Here is an 18,986-nt window from a genome sequence, read left to right as displayed (position 1 = left end):
TATATTTGTATGTGTTTGCATAGTATCCACATGTGTGGCATACACCAAACTCATAAATTATATGGATGTTTTTTTCTAACACTTGCAACAGTCTAAAGGGGAAAAATCCTTAAACTGGGGACAGCCTCACCCCTGGTGAGGATAAACAGCAAGAGGTTTTTGCTTCTTATGAGACTAATGTTCTAAAATGTTTAACATTTCTTCTTTTATAATTAAACTAGTTCATTCTTTATCCAAAAGATAGTGAAATACAACCCATTTGAGTTGTATCATGCATTATGTTGGCCAAAAAGATTGCTTTAAGGATTTTTAAATACTGCACAGCATAGGACTGGTGATTGTATACGCCTTATAATATACTTGCTTTCAGACTTTGACTCTGTTACAGGTTTCTTATGGATTTTATCATATGTGCTATGGATTGAGAAGATAGTAGGTCTCATGTTATAGTATGAGCAAATGAGCAGGGACATTGCTGTCATGAAATTTTACAAGGTGTTAACTACAGGCAAGTTTGAGACCTTTACATCAGGCATCCTTTTTAATAATCTAAGCTCTTTTTATACTTTTATGATAGCTGTATATTGTTGACCAGAGAAGGAACTGATAATTTTCTGTCTCTTTCAAAAGCCATTCATTTTCTAGCACATATATAGCGCGATTTATTTTCTAGCACACATATATAAAAACATATATAAAAAACATATGTATATATACAAAAACATATATAAAATAATGTATATATGCTGTTGAGCTGGGGGGGAATGTCTGACACCCTTGCATCATTTAAAATTAAAGAGGGGAGGAATGGATAATCTTATTAATAAGAATAGTAACAACTGACATAGCCACTCTCTTTATCTCTTCGTTATTAAAGGAATATGTCCTCTGTTTCATGTATGAAATTATCACTTGTGGCATCTCAGGGGTTGACCTGACTTGCATTGTCTTTTGTTGCAGTTCTACGTCATTGGATTTAGTGTATGTGGGTCTAATAAATAACGAAATTAAACTCAATAATTTGTTGTTGTCACTCTATGTGTTTGTATAAATGTGTGCTTCAGGTATTTAATTGCTCTTCTAACTCAGAAGACAGTAGTTTTATGCTCCACTATTGTGAACGATCATGTGGTTGGTTTTGCAATCCATGGTGAACCTAAAAACTGAAATAGCATTGTGCAAAGTAGAAAAGTTACCTAGGTATTGTTTGTAAAATCAAGTCTTACTGTGCAGAAAGAAGTCAAAGTTTTAAAAATTTTATTTGCTAAGCGTTATGTATAATAATTGTCTGTTGTTTCAGTTGGACATCAGGCAATATTATATATTGCAAAGGAATTTGCTTCTGCAGCATTTGTCTACCTGACTGCTTACAGGTGATGCCAAGGTAGTGCCGAAGTTAGATGTGATGTGACCTGGGGTTGCTGTGGGATTGTTTTGTCTGGATGTGAGAGGGAAGCTGTCAGTGTATTTAACAGAGTGCCAGGTTTTTAGTTGGGAGAATTGATTTTCTTCATACTTTTCTTTGTGACATGCAGTTGTAAATATAGTAGTTGATCTCCTTCTTACCTTAAAACTGCAGTGTAAATGAATATTTGAAATAATTATCCTGAGTTAAGAAGCTCAGACAAGTTAGAACTTGCTTCTATGGTGTGGAGACCTGACTTCAAGCAAGAATGAAAAAGAAACAATCCCATATTACTTAAGTACTTTTTAATGTACTCTGTCTTCATTGATAGACTAAATTTCTGACAGTGAAAGCATATACAGTTACATTCAGTTCATCTTCCTGGCTGTTTTCTCCATAAGCCTTCGGCTGAGTTTAGTTATGACTTATAGCTTGAGCATGGCATTTGGGAAAAACAGGAAAAGTAGTATAAATGTAAATGTGAAAAGCTACAGCTCATTCTGGTTTTGAAATTGTTGGTGTGAAAAGAACTCAACAGTGTTTTATTTAAACAAGGTCTGCTTCAACCTTGATTGACTTGCAGTAAATTGCCTGGTACGAGAGGCAAAAGGAAGTGGATAGAAAAATGGCAATCAGCACCAAATGTTTCACATATTGATTGACAAGCACCAGAGATGTGCTAGAGTAAGATAAATTGGCTAACAGAGCCCATCTTGACAGCTCCTGAGATGGGAAAATTGTTCCTGTTAATTTGCTGCTGGGACCTTGTCATTTATGGGGATATATATTTGAGTGCCTTCTAATGGTGTAAACAAACTTTGGATTCCTAAGTAGCATATTTCAGCTTCAGTTGCTTTAATTCTTCTCTGTCCATGTATTTCTGAGCTGTAGTTATAAAGTGCTTTAAGATCGGAAAGATGAGAGAAACTGTCATTATTTTAAAGATACAGTTCACGCTGAAATACAGAATAGCACAGTCAAGCTATTCTGTAGCCTGTTTGATTTTCAGTGGGGTTTTTGCTTTACGGAAAGGTGTGGAACAGAGCCCATTTGTTTTTAGGGGAAGAACATGTATCTTTATTCCTTCATTCTGGCAGATTTAACTGTAACTATAATGAAGAGACTTCTTACCTTTTAAATGTATCTAATTTTGTGCTTGCAAATGCCTTTTAATCAGGTTACAGGTTTTCTTAGTACTGCAGAGCGAAGCTCCCTTTTCCATATAGGAGTCTTTCATGTCTGTGATTTCTTTTCATTAAAAGAAAATTTATCTTTTTAATTTCCTGTACTGTTCTCCCAGAGTGTCATTAATTATGGCGGTAAACAGCAGTGCTAAAATAGTTAATGGTCTGATAGCTGTTGTGTTTTAATCTGCCACTCAGAAAGGCTTTATTGTGGCTAAATCTTTTCACATAAAGTGAAATGTGACATAAACCTCACTTAAGAAATCAACATTTTTCAGCTTTCATGTAGGGAAAGTGAGCAGATTCCAGAGTTCATTTAAGGTGTGGCCCACAAACAGCAAATGATATTGTCCTTGCTTCCATAATTTATAATCTGTTTCTTTATTTGAGTCTACTTCCCAGACTCTGAACTGGAAATCAACTTTACAAAGATGGAAATATTTCAAACTTTTTTCAATACTAGGAGCGAACAAAATTTTATCTGCACTTAAATTTGCAAGTGGCTTGGTAGTTTTGTCCATAATCCTGTGTTTGGATACTTTCTGTATTCCATGTCTTCTTCAGGGAATAGTCAGCTCTTCTAGAAGACATCAGAGAGATTTTTAAAGGGCTAAATAGGCCTAGCTCCATATTAGTGACGGTATTTCATTTCCCTGTTTGGTTTTGAACTGCAGTTTAGCTCCAAGTTGTATTTTTAGATCTGAGCGCAGTGGACCATCCTGAATTGAATGAACAGCAGCAGCCTGGTATTCCAGTCAGGAGAAGACTGCTGTTGGGGGAGCTTCCCTCTGTGCAAAAGCTTTTTTGAGCTCTAAGGTGAAATCCTGGCTGTGCTGAAGGCAAAAATACAATTTGTATTGACTTATATGGAGCTGAGGTTCCGCTGTTTGGTTTGCTATTAAGTGGTGGACTGTTCATTCTTGAAGCAGGATCTGTTACGGGCCCCGATAACTTCTTGTCAGGGTGTTGTCGATTTTAAGCCCTCAAAACACACTAAACGAGCATGTTTAGAGAGGAGACGTTGCTTTATTCTGCGCAGGGTGCAGGGTGGATATTTTCCACAATTCAAGCACACCGCCACAAACTCCAGGCTCTCCTTTATAGTACAAAATTGGGAAAACCACGCCTAAAGCCATGCCTAACTAATACATATTCATGAATTAGGTAAGTGTTACTTCTTATCTTCCCTGGCATTCTTCCCAGCCCTTCTGCGCTTGCGCGGGGGTCTCTGGTGGTCGTCGGTGGTCGTTTGGGGAAGTGCCCCCTCCGCATTTTGAAGCAAAGTTCAGTTTTAGGACACAGGTTTGCTTTATCAGGGACAACCCTGGCATCCATTCAAGTCTTATTAAAACAGTCTTTGAAATACAGCCTTTTCTGTATGTTCAGGTCATCTTAACACTGCGTATCTCGGGGACTAAGGATGATGTATTCCAGGAAGGTTTGGGAGGAACAGAAGAGCTACATCCTTGATAAGAGAATGACAATTCATCGTTAAGCTTATAACTGTCTTACACATTATTTACATAATTTGCAACTGTCCAAGGCTTCAAGGGCACGCAAATGCTCAGTGTAAAATATTACAGGTGTCATAAATATTTGTAGCACCCGTTAAATGTTTAAGAAAAAAAGATGTTTAGCTGCTTGACGATGCAGTAAGACACAGGGAAGTTAAGCGCTTACACGCTTTTGTGCTTTGGAAAATCCCGCCAGTGACATACATGACAGAGTTTCCAGTGACATAGTTTCCTTGTACACCCAAAACTTCTGCTAACGTCAATATGGGTTGTGTAAGAAATGCAAGATTGGATCTGGAGAGAAGAAACCAGATGAAGCAAGAAAAATGTAAATATCAAGATAATATCATGTAAATGTAAGTTTCAGTATCAAGAGTAATGGAAGATTAATTCCCATCATACTGATGATTTTCTTACTGCACCTTAGTATCTCCCAGCACTAAAATACAAAGCTCTCTAGAGTGTATCACACCAGATGTTTAGCACTAATTCAGAAGCACATTCTACACGCATTTAGAAAGCAAATAGGAACACCGTATTCAAACTGTAGGTGTAATTAAGAAAAGTAGACACTAATAACCTGAAGCAGAATTAGCCAGAATTAGCACTGGTGCTGCACTATATGATAGAGCAGATTTTAAGCATATTATTTAAATTATTTAGCCATTTACATAATACTGAGCATGTGAAGCCTTGTGTTCATTTCACATTTGTTCACCAGAAATTAGAGCTGCTTTTTTAGTAGGTTGCAAAGAGTTAACACAAACTCCTCAATCATTATCCAACTCCCACCAGTTAGTACTATCTATGTGTGGCTTTCACAGAGTTTGTTAAATAATTACAGGTCAGAGTTTTCTCATGTTTGTTCAAGGTAGCGTTATTTTTCCCACCTATTAGTGACTCCAGGCACTTGAATCACTAAGTGTTGCAACGTTCCTGGAAATAAATTTCTCTAATAGAAATAAAGCCAACATCATTCAGGAGGATGTGTAGTGGAGATGATGTGAATGGTTGTTTAACAGTATTTAGAATTTCAGTAAAATAAGGTGAAGGTAAACAGGAGGTGTTTGGATAGTGGAAACAAGTTTTGTAGCACAGCATGGTCTGAACTTTCTGTGACACTAAAGATCAAATCAAGTACTTGTAGATTTATCTAAGGAGGTAGATTTCACAGGGTGCCTGGTAATTACCTATCTAGGGCCTAATTACAACCCTTTCATTAGTGAAATCCTGTGGCATGAATGTTTAGTTGATAAGATTGATAAATAGGAAATTTTCTTTTTTCCCAATTTTTAAAAGCTGCACATATTATTACGTCACTATGAAGGTGGAAATTCAGTCGCATATGATGATGGTTGTGAATTTTCCAATAAGTTTCTTCTAAATACATTCCTAATCTTAGAATGTTATTTGTGTCCCACAGGGAACAGGCAATTGTTGAGGTGTTATAATTTAATGTTAGTTATAGTTCAGTAGAACCTTTTTCAGAGAAGTTAAGTTAATGCAAGTTCGTGTGAGTTTTGCTCACGTGGATTTGTCTGTTTCTTCTTGCTCTGATTTCACTGGCTACATCAGAGGTACGGTAAGATTAGAGAAGACATCCTGACTTTATGAGTGATGGGAAAATACCATTGAAACAAATTACTGTTTTCCAGCTCTGAAGGTATCAAACATATGCCAAGTAATCAGCTTGCTAGTGTAATAGGTTCGTGAAGGAAAAGAGTTTTCTAATCTTATTCACGGATGTTTTTCCCAAGACAGCAACAGCTTTTATAAAATGAGGCTTATAACTTCTCATTACAGAATCTAATCTGCCCAAAAGACATTGAACAGCTGCAAAACCCTAACATCTTCTAGCTGTAAATTGTTTTTATTATTTATCTTTGTTTAACTAAAAAAGGAAAGGGCATCAGATGATTTAACAAGACAAGAATTAAGTGACATTAGCTTTTGACAGCAGCAAATTATTCCTTTACATACTGAATTGGTTTGGATAATTTTTAAGTCATGACTGTCTACTTATTTTTAATATCCAAATTCCATAAAACTGATATATTTTGTAGATGGATTGCTTAGGAAAATTAACACTGAAAGTCTAAAGAGAAGTGATTGATTTCCAAGTTACTCTTATTCTTCTGCATAGATTTTAGTAATGATAGTATCTTGCACTGGTACAGTGATTTTCATATTCAAGAATTACACATGCGCAGTACTTCAGGAAATATTAACCACATACAGAGGTCAAATGGTTTAAGGAAGATAACAAAGCTTGAACAAGCTTGTAGAATGCATCCGTAATAAAAAATCTACACCAGGACTTGCTGGTTCTTCTTCATTTGTCCCTTTTCTATTATCTACAGTTCTCAAACTGTGTTCCTGCATGTGCAGTAGATGGTTCAACTTCGGAGGACAGGGAAGAGGAACATATTAAATATGAATATATTTTAACGTTGGATTTTTTCCTTTTTTTTTTTGTAACAGAAACTGGTTGCCATTTTAAAATTTTTCTTTTTTTCTATCACATATAATACCATATAAACAATTTCTTGTCCTACCAGCAAAATTTAACCAGAACCACAACAATGCTAAACCAATGAAACTTTATGCATTGCTATCACAAAGCATCTAGGATTATTTTGTTTTGTTTGGGATTTTCTTGATTTATCTCTGCCCCCACCCCACCCTCCCATAGGGTTGTTTGGAAATGTAAATATAAATTATAACATGTACGTAAGAAGAAATAGCCTTGAGTTTTAGGGTAATTTTATTTAAACAACTTTTTAACTTCTAGACTATTAAAATGCTATACCTACACACAGGCAAGATCATGATTTCTAGGATTACGTCTTCTAAAGAAATGCACTGTTTTGCTTGTTCAATGTGAATTTAAGAATCTTTCAAAACTGTATTTTGTGCTGCGTCAGATCATCCTATGTTACTGTGTTTCATATTTTCATAAAGGAGGTAGAGATTTTGGCAGGTATGTGTTAATTTCTTCAGTGCCCTTTTCCTGAGGGCTTTGGTCCCCTTAGGGTTGGGTTTGCTTTTTGATGTTTCACGGAAAGGCTCTAGGAAACGTGGGTGTCGTGGAGAGAAGAGTTAGTTCCCTTGCCTGCTGGAGAGGGGAGGGAATGGATGTTGCTTGCACTGAGTTTGGCTTCAGTGTTGTCTCTCGAGATCTTGCCAAGATGAATGCTTTCACTCACCCTTGAATGCAACAGGAGTTCATGTGTGGATGATGTGATGGAGCTGTGCCTCAGCAACGCTGACCCTCGGCTCCTGCTGCTCTGGGGAGCTGCAACGTGAGCCTTTCAACGTTTCAGCCACCTTGAAATGAAAAACCCACCAAAAAAAAAAAAAAAAAAAAGGAAGAAAGGTCTCAGGGCTTCAGGGGCGCAAGTGAAGTCCTTCTGAAGGAACGTAACTCCAGGCAGCCCCAGGGAGCAGAGTGGACAGTAGCCAACCCGCCGTACATGCAGTCTGCAAAGACGTAGCTGTAGACACAGACATCTCACTCCACAAACAGCTCCACCATTTCTTACTTGGCAGCGCAGAATCTACAAACCGGCCCCTCTGCGTGCCGTGCAGGGCTCTGCTGTTCTGCTCTCAGAGGAGCTACTGACCAAAGATACAAGTCTTTCTTATACACTGATAGAAATTGCCTTTTGGGATATGTTCTTGCCTATACCGTAGTTACGTAATTTTTTTTTTTTTGGTCATCTTCACTCTCTTCATGCTGTTGGTCAGATTTGATGCTTTTTTGCATAACAAAAGTTTTGAAAAAACTAAGCAAGGCGGGTAGGGTGTTGTTCATTTTGTTAAATGGGAAAGATACAAACCCATAGTACTGATTTGTCTTTGCTGGTTCGTTGTTATGTAAATCACAGATGATGACTTATTGTGTCTGGATGACTTTTTTGGCATTCTCTTTTAACTGTTTCAAAGCCAGCTTCTATCTTTCCCTGGTATGATATGATATGGTATCAACTTCATCCTTGGTTGCTCCTACTATCCTTTTTGATGCTGAGAAATACCTAAAAACATCAATGAACAGGTCTGTGCAGGAGTATCAGCCCCATGCTTTTTTTTTCCTTTGACTCTTGTGGAATAGACTCTGTGAAAACACTTTTCCTAGCTTGGCTGGTTTTGTTCATTTGTTGCTTTCAGAGAGATAGGAGCTTCAGAAGCAGTGGAAGTGCCTTTCTTCAGTGATAACTCTCTACCATCCAAATCCTGATTTATATCTTTCTTTTTTGCTGTTTGAAGCTTGTTTGCCTTAGAGAAGAAAATGCAACAGGAGTTTAGGCAACAGAAAGCAACTTGATGCTGAAGAAAATGATCACAAATTGCCAGATTGCTTTCCCTCTTTTTCTTGCGTACTTCATTTTGGGCTTCTGTTTTGCCTTGTCAACTTGAAACGCAGCCCAATGAATGAAGGGTTAACCGAGTCCTCTTTGCAGCTAAATTAGCCCTGCTACTTGCCGGATGAGGTAACTGTTAGGTGGTGTGTCTTGCCTTTCTCCTCAGAGCTGGCAGCACAGGCTGCTTAGCTCTGGGGAAAATGACTTCTCCCCCTGAGAAAAGCTTTCCCTGCTGGGGCTCCATGCTGGCCCCCGGTGCGCTGAAGTACAAATGCCATTTTAGCTACAAAAATAATAGATGTTGTTACTATACAGAAAATGGGTGCTTTTTCCCATTGTCAGTTAACTGCAGTAATTTCATCAAATACAAAATATTTATATTCCTTATGCCAGTTATGACAATGTATATTTAATTTATTAAATATGGCTCTGCTTGAGAATGCCCAGCCCATTGGCAAGATGTGCTTTGCACAAATATTTGAAGGACAGTTTTTTTCCCTGGAGAAAGCAGTTATTCTGGGGAGGAAAGTTTCCCTTCTTTCTGCAATCTAATGTGTCGAGGATTGCCCAGTGAGATTTTCGCTTGTGTATATCTTTTCTGTTTGAGTCCTGGTCCTTATGACCAGAGCTGTAGAACAAAGACATAAATGACTTCATTGATAGTAATATATGTGACGAACTGTAGTTATTACAGATCATTTATGTTTATTTTCTGCATGAATAGCAGGTAGCCTAACTTAGAGAAGTTATGTCATAGTTATAATCATAACCTCTTGATTATTAAGATTACCAGCCGTTTAACACTATTGAAACTTGATTTTGCTTATAAAAGCCTCTAACTAGGAAGATGCCTTCATAAATGTAATTTATCAATGAAGATATGCTATTTAGGTATGTGAAATTCTCAGTGTGATATGCTGAAAATGCATGCGGTTGAACAATCTACACAGTTTTTTGCTACACATGTGCTAACCTTAGAAGTGAGATTCTCCTGATGGGAAAAGCTTGAGAATTCCACTGCAGGTACAATAAGCTTTGAGATGTGTATTTACCACCTCTGGGATTCAGATCTTTTCTAACAAAATAAGTTTTTATATTGAAGTGGATAACTTAGGAGTGTGGGATGGCAACAAGCAAGTTGTGACCTTCCCCCTGACAGAGTCAGTGGCAAAATAGCTGGAGTCTGGATTGATCCTTTAGACCTCTTAAAATAATCTTTTTTGGATATTATGTGTATCTATCTAAATGTGTGTGGGTAATTTTATTTAAATATATAAATATTATATAAATATATATACAATTATGTTCCTTATATGTTGTTAGGTAGTAATACTATAGTACAGTTAGCGGAAAGGTTACTTAACAGCTCTTCAAGATGTATTTTTGTAATGCATATTTACACAGTGACTGCTCATGTGTCAAAATTCTTAGATTTCGGTTATCTTTGTCGTGTTTGTTCCCTGCTTCCTGTCGTGCACCATGGTGGAATGTAGAGGCCGGGGTTTCACACACACGTGGGCTTTATTCACCCACAAAACTCCATAGGTCCTTTGCAGGAGGAGGAAGAGGGGGGAGTATGGAAAGCGCATTGCAAAAACCCTCAATAACTGATAAGCAGCCTGCTTTTCTTCTTTGATTGTGTCTTTTATTTATGTATATTAATGCTTGGAGTGATTGCAGGCAGTTCCTTTTTTTTTTTTTTTTCTTTTCCTGGTGATGGGTTTTGGTCTTTTAGGCTAACAGCAACCAGAGTATCTCTTTCCCAAATGTGTTATTGTGATTAAGATGAGCAGAACTCTTCTTAGCTGTCTTGTAAGTGCCTGGGCGTGAGACAGTCTGCTCTGTCGCCCCATGGCCGCATCGTACCGTGACCACACTCGGCAGGTTCACTCTGGTAAGGTTGTGCCTTACTCAACCTCTGTCTGGCTGCGAAGCTGTCCTCAGCAGGGAGGACTAAGGAACGCCTCCCACCTGCGTCTGACCTGCACACTCAGCTTCTGTGGATGTCTTCCTGAAGATGGTTGTGGAGCTGTGGCATCATTACCAGCTACCAGCGCAGCACCATTTTTGAATGTTGATTCTACAGCAGATTTTAAGCCTTAGGGACTTAAAGTGTAGCAGTAATTGAGGAATGGTTTCATGAAAGTTCCTGGGCTGATGAAGCAAGATGTGAATCTGTTAAAAAGAAAAAAATGGAAATAATAAGTCTATGCTGTCTGCTATATAATCTTAGGGGAAAAAAGCGAATATAAGTGATAAGAGGGTAAAAAAAGCCCTTGCAGAATGAGGTGCCATGTAGCATGGAAGCCCAAAGCTATCCCAAATCAGAATGCCCTCCAGAAGAAGAGTTATCAAGGTTTTTCCTTCACTTTAAGTAGTAAGATAAGATAAATGACAGGAGAAAGTAATGAGAGGGCGGAAAAAAGAAGGAAACGTTGGGTTTTGTTCTTGTCTGCTTGCTTTTTTTGAAAAATGCCGTACAAATACTGCATTCAGTATCTGTATGAGTATTTGCAATGCATAAGTATATGCAGTATGAACACGCATATGAACAGATATTTGAAGAAAAGCTAATACTAACTTTTACTATTGAAATTGTAATACATCAGCTTTTAGACTTCGGTTTCCCTTTTTAGCATTTGTGTTTCTTTGGGTATGTTACACAATTACATTATTGCTGTCAATAGAAGTAAGTATGCATTACATAGGATTTCTGTCAATGCACAACTAGATAAAAATCTTATTCATAGAAGCTTTATCATATTAATATATGAAGAGTCACGCAAATTGTACGAACTCCTGTTTACATTATGGATTTAACTTTTGAAAACAGCAGTGTAATAGAATACTGATGTTACCATAAATACGGTATGTTTTATAATACTGTAGGGTATTGCAAGTCCCATTGTGAAGTGATGGAAATTTAAAATCATTTCAAGAGATGGGGAGTTTCAAAATACGATTGTTAAGGTATCTGCAGGCACGTGAATGGGTCTGGCAAGAAGCTCAGCTTTATAAAAGCTGTAAAGCTTAGTCTGTTATTTTAAATGGTACAATAATGCATTTTACTTACTTGACCAATATATTAGTATTCAACAGTATGAATCAAACCCATTATTTCTAACTTAAGAGTAGATAGTAACAAATAAATTGCATTTATCATGCTCTTTGTAGCCTAACTGCATACGTTCTATTCTCTTTGGTAGTTTCACAACCATTGTCTCAACTGTGGTATTGCAGATAGTTATCCTCTAGATTCATTTCCTAAGGCAACAAAGCTCAAAACCATCTCTTTCTGTTCCTCTTCACTAATTTTTCAACTCACTTCCCACCAAATTTTACAAAAGGTTGGGTATCTTAAGATATTCCTATGTGTTTCGGGGAGTGGGGGTGGAGAGCTATACAGAGAGAAGAAGCTCTGCTAGAACCCCACTACTGTAGAGGGAAAGGCTCTAGTGGGAGTTTAATGTTTGGTAGATGCCAAAAATCAACTTGACAGGAAGATCAAGAATGCCCCAACCACAAGAAAAGTTTTAATCAAATTTGGCAGCTTATTAGGAAATCTAACCACGGGACAGATTGGCAATAGGTTCTATGGCTCACAGACATCTATGTTTTTCAATTAACATGTGCTTTGGACAAATCTTCCTCAAGAGCCAACTTCCCACCAAAATAATTCAACATTTTAACAACTTGATACCTTCTGTTTCCTCTAAGCTACAAACAGAGCTGTAGTAATTAGACATTTTACCTTGTCTTCAGGGATTTGGGCTGTATTATTTCATGAGGGTAACAATGTGATTAGCTTTCCTGGCAAAAGAATTCTTGTTTTTTTCATTTCTCTCAATGCATTCTGCAAAAACATACCTAAATTTCTCTGAAATGCCATATGTAGTTTACACAGAAGGCAAAATCCTTTTCCCTTCGTCTGCTCACCTCACACGTCCAATATTTTTATAATAGAGTCATATTTCCATATGATACAGTAAATTCAGATTTTGAATTTATAAGCTTCTTCTAACTTCATAATGTTGAAGCAGAGCCAGAATATGTGAAAATTAAATGCACACAATGGTCACAATGTCACATTCCTGTCTGAGGTGTGTCAAACTCAACGTCTCTGCTTGTTTCCAACACACTGCAAATAAATAATTAGAAACTGGTTTTGCTCAATCACTTCCCTTGAATGTTTAGGATATTCACTGTAGTATTTCATAAGAATAGCGTAATCATGAATAATAACAGTAATTATTCCTGTCATCAATATTAGAATTATTTCCTCGTAAATGCAAGTCCACAATGAAAATATTCAATGCATATTGAATTTTCTCTAGCATAAAAGACAGTAGATGGGGGTTACTATGGAGTAGCTTAAACCCATTTTTGTCACATGATAACTTGGTCATTTAGTCTTATCATCAATTTATCCGGTGCTAAAAATATAATAAAAATTAAGCATGATAGTCACTTGCCTATCTCCAAGTATTTATTTTATTGTAAACTTTTTGAAGGTAAGAAAGTAGTTTATACTATTTGCTGGTACCGTGCAGTCAAAGCTTTTTTCCGTTTCTATGGTTGAAACCTTTGGTTGATTGCTGCTCCCCAAATATAATTTATATGTGATGGCCAGAATTTTTTTCATTTTCTTGATTTTCTGTTTTTTTTTCCCTCCTTTGGAATTTGATGTGTGGCTCTAGAAGATTACCTAGTGGTATAAACCTTAGTGTAATTCATATAAAGTGAGGGGTTCTTGATTCCAAAAATGATGATGTAACTAATGAGAAAGCCAGTGTGTATCTGCTCTGCTACTGTTTCTTTAAGAGTGATGGAAATAAGGATGCACCATTTTATGTAGTTTTGCTGCATTTAAACATTTGTAGCTAGCATGCAGCAGATCTCTCTCTGCCTCACAGACTTTGGCAGTATCGCAGAGGTCATATTTTCCTGTGTATAAATTATTCATGAACAATTTCTCCAATGCACTAGATAAACTTGCAAAGATCAGAATGCGTGTCTCTCTTCTTCCTCTCATCCCTACAACTGGTCATATTCTAATAGCTAATGCAAAAAAAACCCCAAAACCTGTCTTCATCTGTGCATTTGATGGAATGGATTGATATAAAGTTATGAGAGGAAAGTTCACAAAAGCAAAGAACAAATAAGTGTGAATGGGGTTTTTTGTTGACTTGATAGCACTAGTTTGGTTGACCAAATATATGTTGTTACAGGGGGCTGACGTGTATCATACACATTAAGGATTGGGTTTCAGAGTTGAAATTAATCTGTCTGGTGAGCTAGGCAGGAAATTCTGTCCCTATAGCACCACTGCAGAAAGAAATGAGAGGGAAAGGACAGGAAAGCTTAGAGTTTCCGACCTATATTCCAGCTTAGCCCATCTCTACAAATGGAATAATTCCCTTTCAGTGCTGCTGTCCCCTCTGCTTCCTCTCACATTCGTTGGTGGGTTTTGGAAAGATCTACAACAATATAGAAAGAACCTTTGCTTGGAGGTAGCCTTCATATGGTTTTTGTTACATGCTTCTAATAGATTCCTGTACTGAAGCAATTTCCCTGGTTAAAAAAAAAAAAAATCAGACCACCATTATTTTAAGAGATGATTACAGACGTGAGTTGTAATTCCAGGAATCAAATCATTATAGTCCCCTTTCTCATTGGTCTTATTTAGCCAAAAAACCTATTTCTGTGGAAATTCTTCTGGTAAAATACGTAGCTGATGCACTTGCATTTTGCAGCACCTGAGAAGGCAGCTTGGGGCCTTTCAGCGCTTGGCTGCCGTGTGTGTCGGTGCCCAGGCAGAACGGACCGCGTCCCATCCAGTGGCGGGCGGTTGCCCTCCTTCACCCAGCATCTGCTCACCTGATGAGTTACAAGCTGATGCTGTGGAGAGATTTTTGGAATGTGTTCACAACATAGCTGCTCACAATGCCTTGAATACGATACAAAGGGACAAGTTCGTACCAGTGGAGAGATTTTGTGGCTCTGCACAGCAGTAATCATATGTACGATGGGCAGTTACAGTGCAATTACTTGGCTGTTTGGTTATTTTCATTACATTCATTGCTGATCTTTGATCCCTGTGTCCTCTTTCCCAGGTCGTCCCATTCCACCTACATCCTCGTCTAGCCTTCTCCCATCTGCTCAGCTGCCCAGTTCTCATAATCCTCCACCAGTTAGCTGCCAGATGCCATTGCTAGACAGCAATACGTCCCATCAAATCATGGACACCAATCCTGATGAGGAGTTCTCTCCTAATTCATATCTGCTAAGAGCGTGTTCAGGGCCACAGCAGGCTTCCAGCAGCGGTAAGAAAATTGCAAACATATGGAGTTTGTTTGTGACATGTTTGTGCCAGTTTTATGCATTTTTTTGCAAATGTGTTCTTACATCACCACGAAATTGAAAGCATATATGGAAACGAGGCAAACAAAAACCTTACTGCTTTATTTCAAGGAAACTTTTCTGGAAACATCATACATCATATATGTTTTTCCTTCATTTCACTATAGAGAGCTTTTTCATTTTAGGACTGTTATAAGTAGTGTAAAAAATATTATTGAATTCTTGTCATCAGAGGGATTCATTTTTTGAAGTAGGTTTCCTGCTCCTTGATGCATCTTGTAAAAGAGAGGTGTACACACAATGGTTCTCTGTTCTGCATAGGCTAGTCTCATGTAGGTGATGAGGTTCTGTATCTAAAAATGTGTGTTGCTTCTGCCGTTCTATGTCTGTTCTTGTTTCAGAATCTGTCTGACTCTATACTCCCAACGTCTCATTTAACTAAGATACTGCTATTTTTCAGCAAATTAATTCTTGTCTTTCAGGCTACTGTTTTAAAACATTTGCAATCTGCTATCGGTCATATAATCTGTAGTGCTTTCTTTTCTTTTCTGTTCTTTTTTTTTTTTTTTTCATTAACAGATGCTGACTTTTCATTTTGACAGCCAAAATTTGAGAAATGAAGATGCGATCCCTTTTTAGAAATACAAGCAAAACAAAAGAAGGCTATTATAGCTCCTTATTTTTTGCTTTTTCTTTTGAACATAGATGTCTATTGTGCAGTTCCTGTCTATTTAGCTGAACACTACAAGTTTATTTCTTATATGCAGTTTCTGATCTGCTCAAGGTCGCTCTTTCCTGTAACAATACAGATCTGAACAGTATCGGAGATGGTACGTGGTGTGGAACTGTTGGCCTTTGTGGTGCATACACCCTTGAACGATGCCTTTTAAACAGTGGCTGGTGGTGCGTGGTGGGAGGATGAGACAATGAGTAGAAGTTGAAACATAAGATTCAGAGTCAGAGGTAACACTTTTTCCCTAAGCGTTGGATTGGAAGAGGTTGCCCAGAACAGTCTCTGTCCTTGGAGGATTTCAAGAACAGGTTGGTTAAAATCTTCAGCTGCTTCGTCTGACCTCAGAGCTGCCCTTGCTTGGCAGGAGGCTGGACTAGGGACCCCTGGGGTTGCTTCCATCCTGAGTTATCCTTTAACATTATGATCCGTTCAGGTATGTTAAAATACAATTACACAAGGAAATAATAGTTCAGAGATTGAGTATGCTTCCTTTTTACTTGAGGTTTGAGGGTGGAAAATATGATGCCAGTTTTGACGGGTTTTTTTAAGAGGTTCAGGGGGATCTGGGGAGCTGCAGACCTCAAAATTTGTAATGGGCTACTCAGTAGAAACCATAGAAATGGGAAAAAAAAAAGTGGATATGATCTGTCTTTGATGAGTCAGTATAGCTTCTGTAAAGGGTAGTCCTGCTTTAGAAACATTTAAGAGTCCTTTGAAGTGGTCAGCCATTTCTGACTAAGGGTGTTCTAGTTGATGAAGCATCTTTGTATTTTCAAAAGGGTCTTGGCAAAATCTGTCACTAAGTGCTTTTAAGGAAACTAAACTAACATAGGGTAAGAGGGAAGATGGTAAGTAGTTATTTGAAAGACAGTAAGCAGAACCTGGAGCTCCCCAATGAATTTTCATGGGATGTGAAGATACCTGGAGAAGATGGTGAGCTGTGCGGTAAGAAAGGTGGCTGATGGCAGGGTGCTAAGGATGAGATCATACTGTGAAGAATCACAAAAGGACCTTGTGAGACCAAGTAACAGGGCAATAAAATGGCAGAGGAAATTCAGGGCAGAGAAACGTAAAGTGATATGGAGAAAGCAGCTCTGGTTCACTGGTTAGTGATAGACCATTACCGATCAGGAGTGGGTTGTTGGGGACGTGCATGCTTCATCTCGGAGCTCAGGAACAGGTGAATGTTGACAGCTGAAGAAAGGAATGAAGAACAAGAGAGAGAACATTGTCTGGACAAATGGATCAAACAGTTTACGAGGGTTTTTAAAGAGAATGGGAGAAGTAAATGGGAGAGAGATGCAATGAGGGTTGCTGAGTAGAAGAAAATCAAGGTCAGGGAACGTGAACCACAAAAAGAGACTTGAAGGATACTTGAATACTTGGTACATGGTACTTATAGCCACTGTTGGAGACTGAGTGAGCCAGCACGGCTTTTCTTATGAAGCCAAATGAAGGAAGTTGCAGTAAAACAACATCTGAACATTTGATGGAAGAGCTCTTTATGTCTCATTTTAAATAATAGTCATTGTTTCTTTACATCCTTAAAAGCTTTGTGTTTCACACTTGTTACTGTGGACTGACCCAAGGAACCTTTTTGGCATGCTCAGATATGCTTTGATTTGTTTATGCATGGCTGATTTGTTCATTCTATGTTTTACCATATTTCTCCCCCAAATATTCCATTTCCTTCTTTAATAAATAGTCATATAATATATAATGACTTTCAATTTTCAGGATATAAGAAATAGCTTTTTTTTTTAACCACAGACACATGCATAATTGTTTGATCACCACTGAGAGTATTCTATAGCATGAGCTCTTCTGGACTTAATACATCCTCTGGAAACTAATAAGCATTTTCTAGCGATCTCATTTTTTTCTGTAGTTCTCACAATGTTTCCTTTAGAGAGTTTATAAGAAAATGCCACCGATATATCTTAAATTGGAAAAGCTCACCTTTTTTTGTGAGCCACCTTTTGTGGCTCATCCTTATTCTTGAAAGATTTTCAGAGTAGCTTTTACCATCTACATGATATGGAAAGGTAGACCATGCTTTGATTATTTTTTTTTTTTTTTTTAAATATTTTTTTAAATCTATTTTAGTTCCTATGGAAACTTAGCAAGATAAATCCAGACATTTAGGAGAGAGTAAATAAATTTAAATATTTTGTTTAAATTTGGGATTGGGTTAAAAAGGAAGATTTGAAGATATTTAGATTTAAGTCTTATATTCCAGATAATATTTGATCGTTAATAAATATTTGCTAGCACTTCCTGAGTTCTTCTTTAAACATTTAAACCACGACACACAGTCTTCAAAGTATGTGCTAAGAAATATTGCAGAAGTCTCGTACTGATTACATTATATAATAAGTGTCCTCTTGTTTGTCTGATTGTACACTTATGCTTGCTTCAACCTCTACAATTACAGGATAGCTCCTCAACAAGTTTAAGATGAGTCTTCGTGGATATGAGGTGATAGTCATCCACATGTACTGCCCTGTGCCCTTCACAATAGCCATTCTTGATATATCTGGAAAACTCATTTGCCTAAAAAAATTACCTAATCAAATCTTCCATCAAATGAGCAATCTATTGTTGATATTACGAAGGCCTTTAATCTACAATAAATCTTTGTTAGAACTCATCAGAGCTTCCAGTTTGAGAGAAATGTGATTATAGCACTCTTAAAATGACATTACATCATCGGGGTGATTGGTTTATCATTTGGAGAAGCGACATCAATCATAACTAGCATAACCACACAGTAAATGAATTCAACCTTTCTACTGCAGAACAATGACACAATAATTGCTCAAAATCAGACTTAAAATGAAATCAGAAAATGCACTTTCTTTAAATATGATGTTAACCTAATGGAATATATTATTAAAAATCATGTTTGAGGAAATTCTGTGTAATTAAAAATATGTGAAAATGTATTCCTTTTTTCTCTCATTAGAACCTGATTTCAGTTGCAGAATCATTTTCTATGCAACAGATATTATGCTGTTTTTAATTGAACTCCCATCACTTACATTCCTCTGCTTGTATTTCTTAATATAATATGCAGCACAATTATATGTGATGAAGGACAAGAGGTTTTTGAAATCTGGTGCACCTGCTGATAGTATTTTGAAAAACACAAATATTATAGAAGGAAATGAGACCTTTTATCCATGAAAAGTTAGTGGATTTTTTTTCCTCTTTTAAAAGAAGGTCAGTTCCTGTCACACCATTTTCTAGAATGGTTTCTTACAGCTAACAGTAGGAATAGGTTTATTTCTTCTTCCTGTATATATTGTATGTATTTTCTTTCTGGTAATATACGATGACTTATCTTGTTGGAATGCCATTTTAATGGCTTCAGTCGTAATACAATATAACAGTCTGTTTTTCAATCTTACATAGAAAAAAGATAAGGGT

The 18,986-nt window shown here is 37.3% G+C and overlaps 1 protein-coding gene across 3 annotated transcripts in view; it reads left to right on the top strand.

Moving 5' to 3' along the window:
* The window catches only part of TENM2 (teneurin transmembrane protein 2), a 541,337-nt gene that overhangs the window by 288,365 nt on the left and 233,986 nt on the right, over window positions 1-18,986 (top strand). For all 3 annotated transcript variants that reach the window (XM_075164115.1, XM_075164114.1, XM_075164113.1), the window contains one exon: window positions 14,578-14,787. In XM_075164115.1, coding sequence (XP_075020216.1) covers window positions 14,578-14,787 — 210 coding nt within the window. The remainder of the gene's footprint in view (window positions 1-14,577; window positions 14,788-18,986) is intronic.

Source organism: Calonectris borealis, chromosome 15 (genome assembly GCF_964195595.1).
Source record: "Calonectris borealis chromosome 15, bCalBor7.hap1.2, whole genome shotgun sequence".
NCBI classification, from domain to species: domain Eukaryota; kingdom Metazoa; phylum Chordata; class Aves; order Procellariiformes; family Procellariidae; genus Calonectris; species Calonectris borealis.
This window is presented reverse-complemented; position numbering and strand designations above follow the sequence as displayed.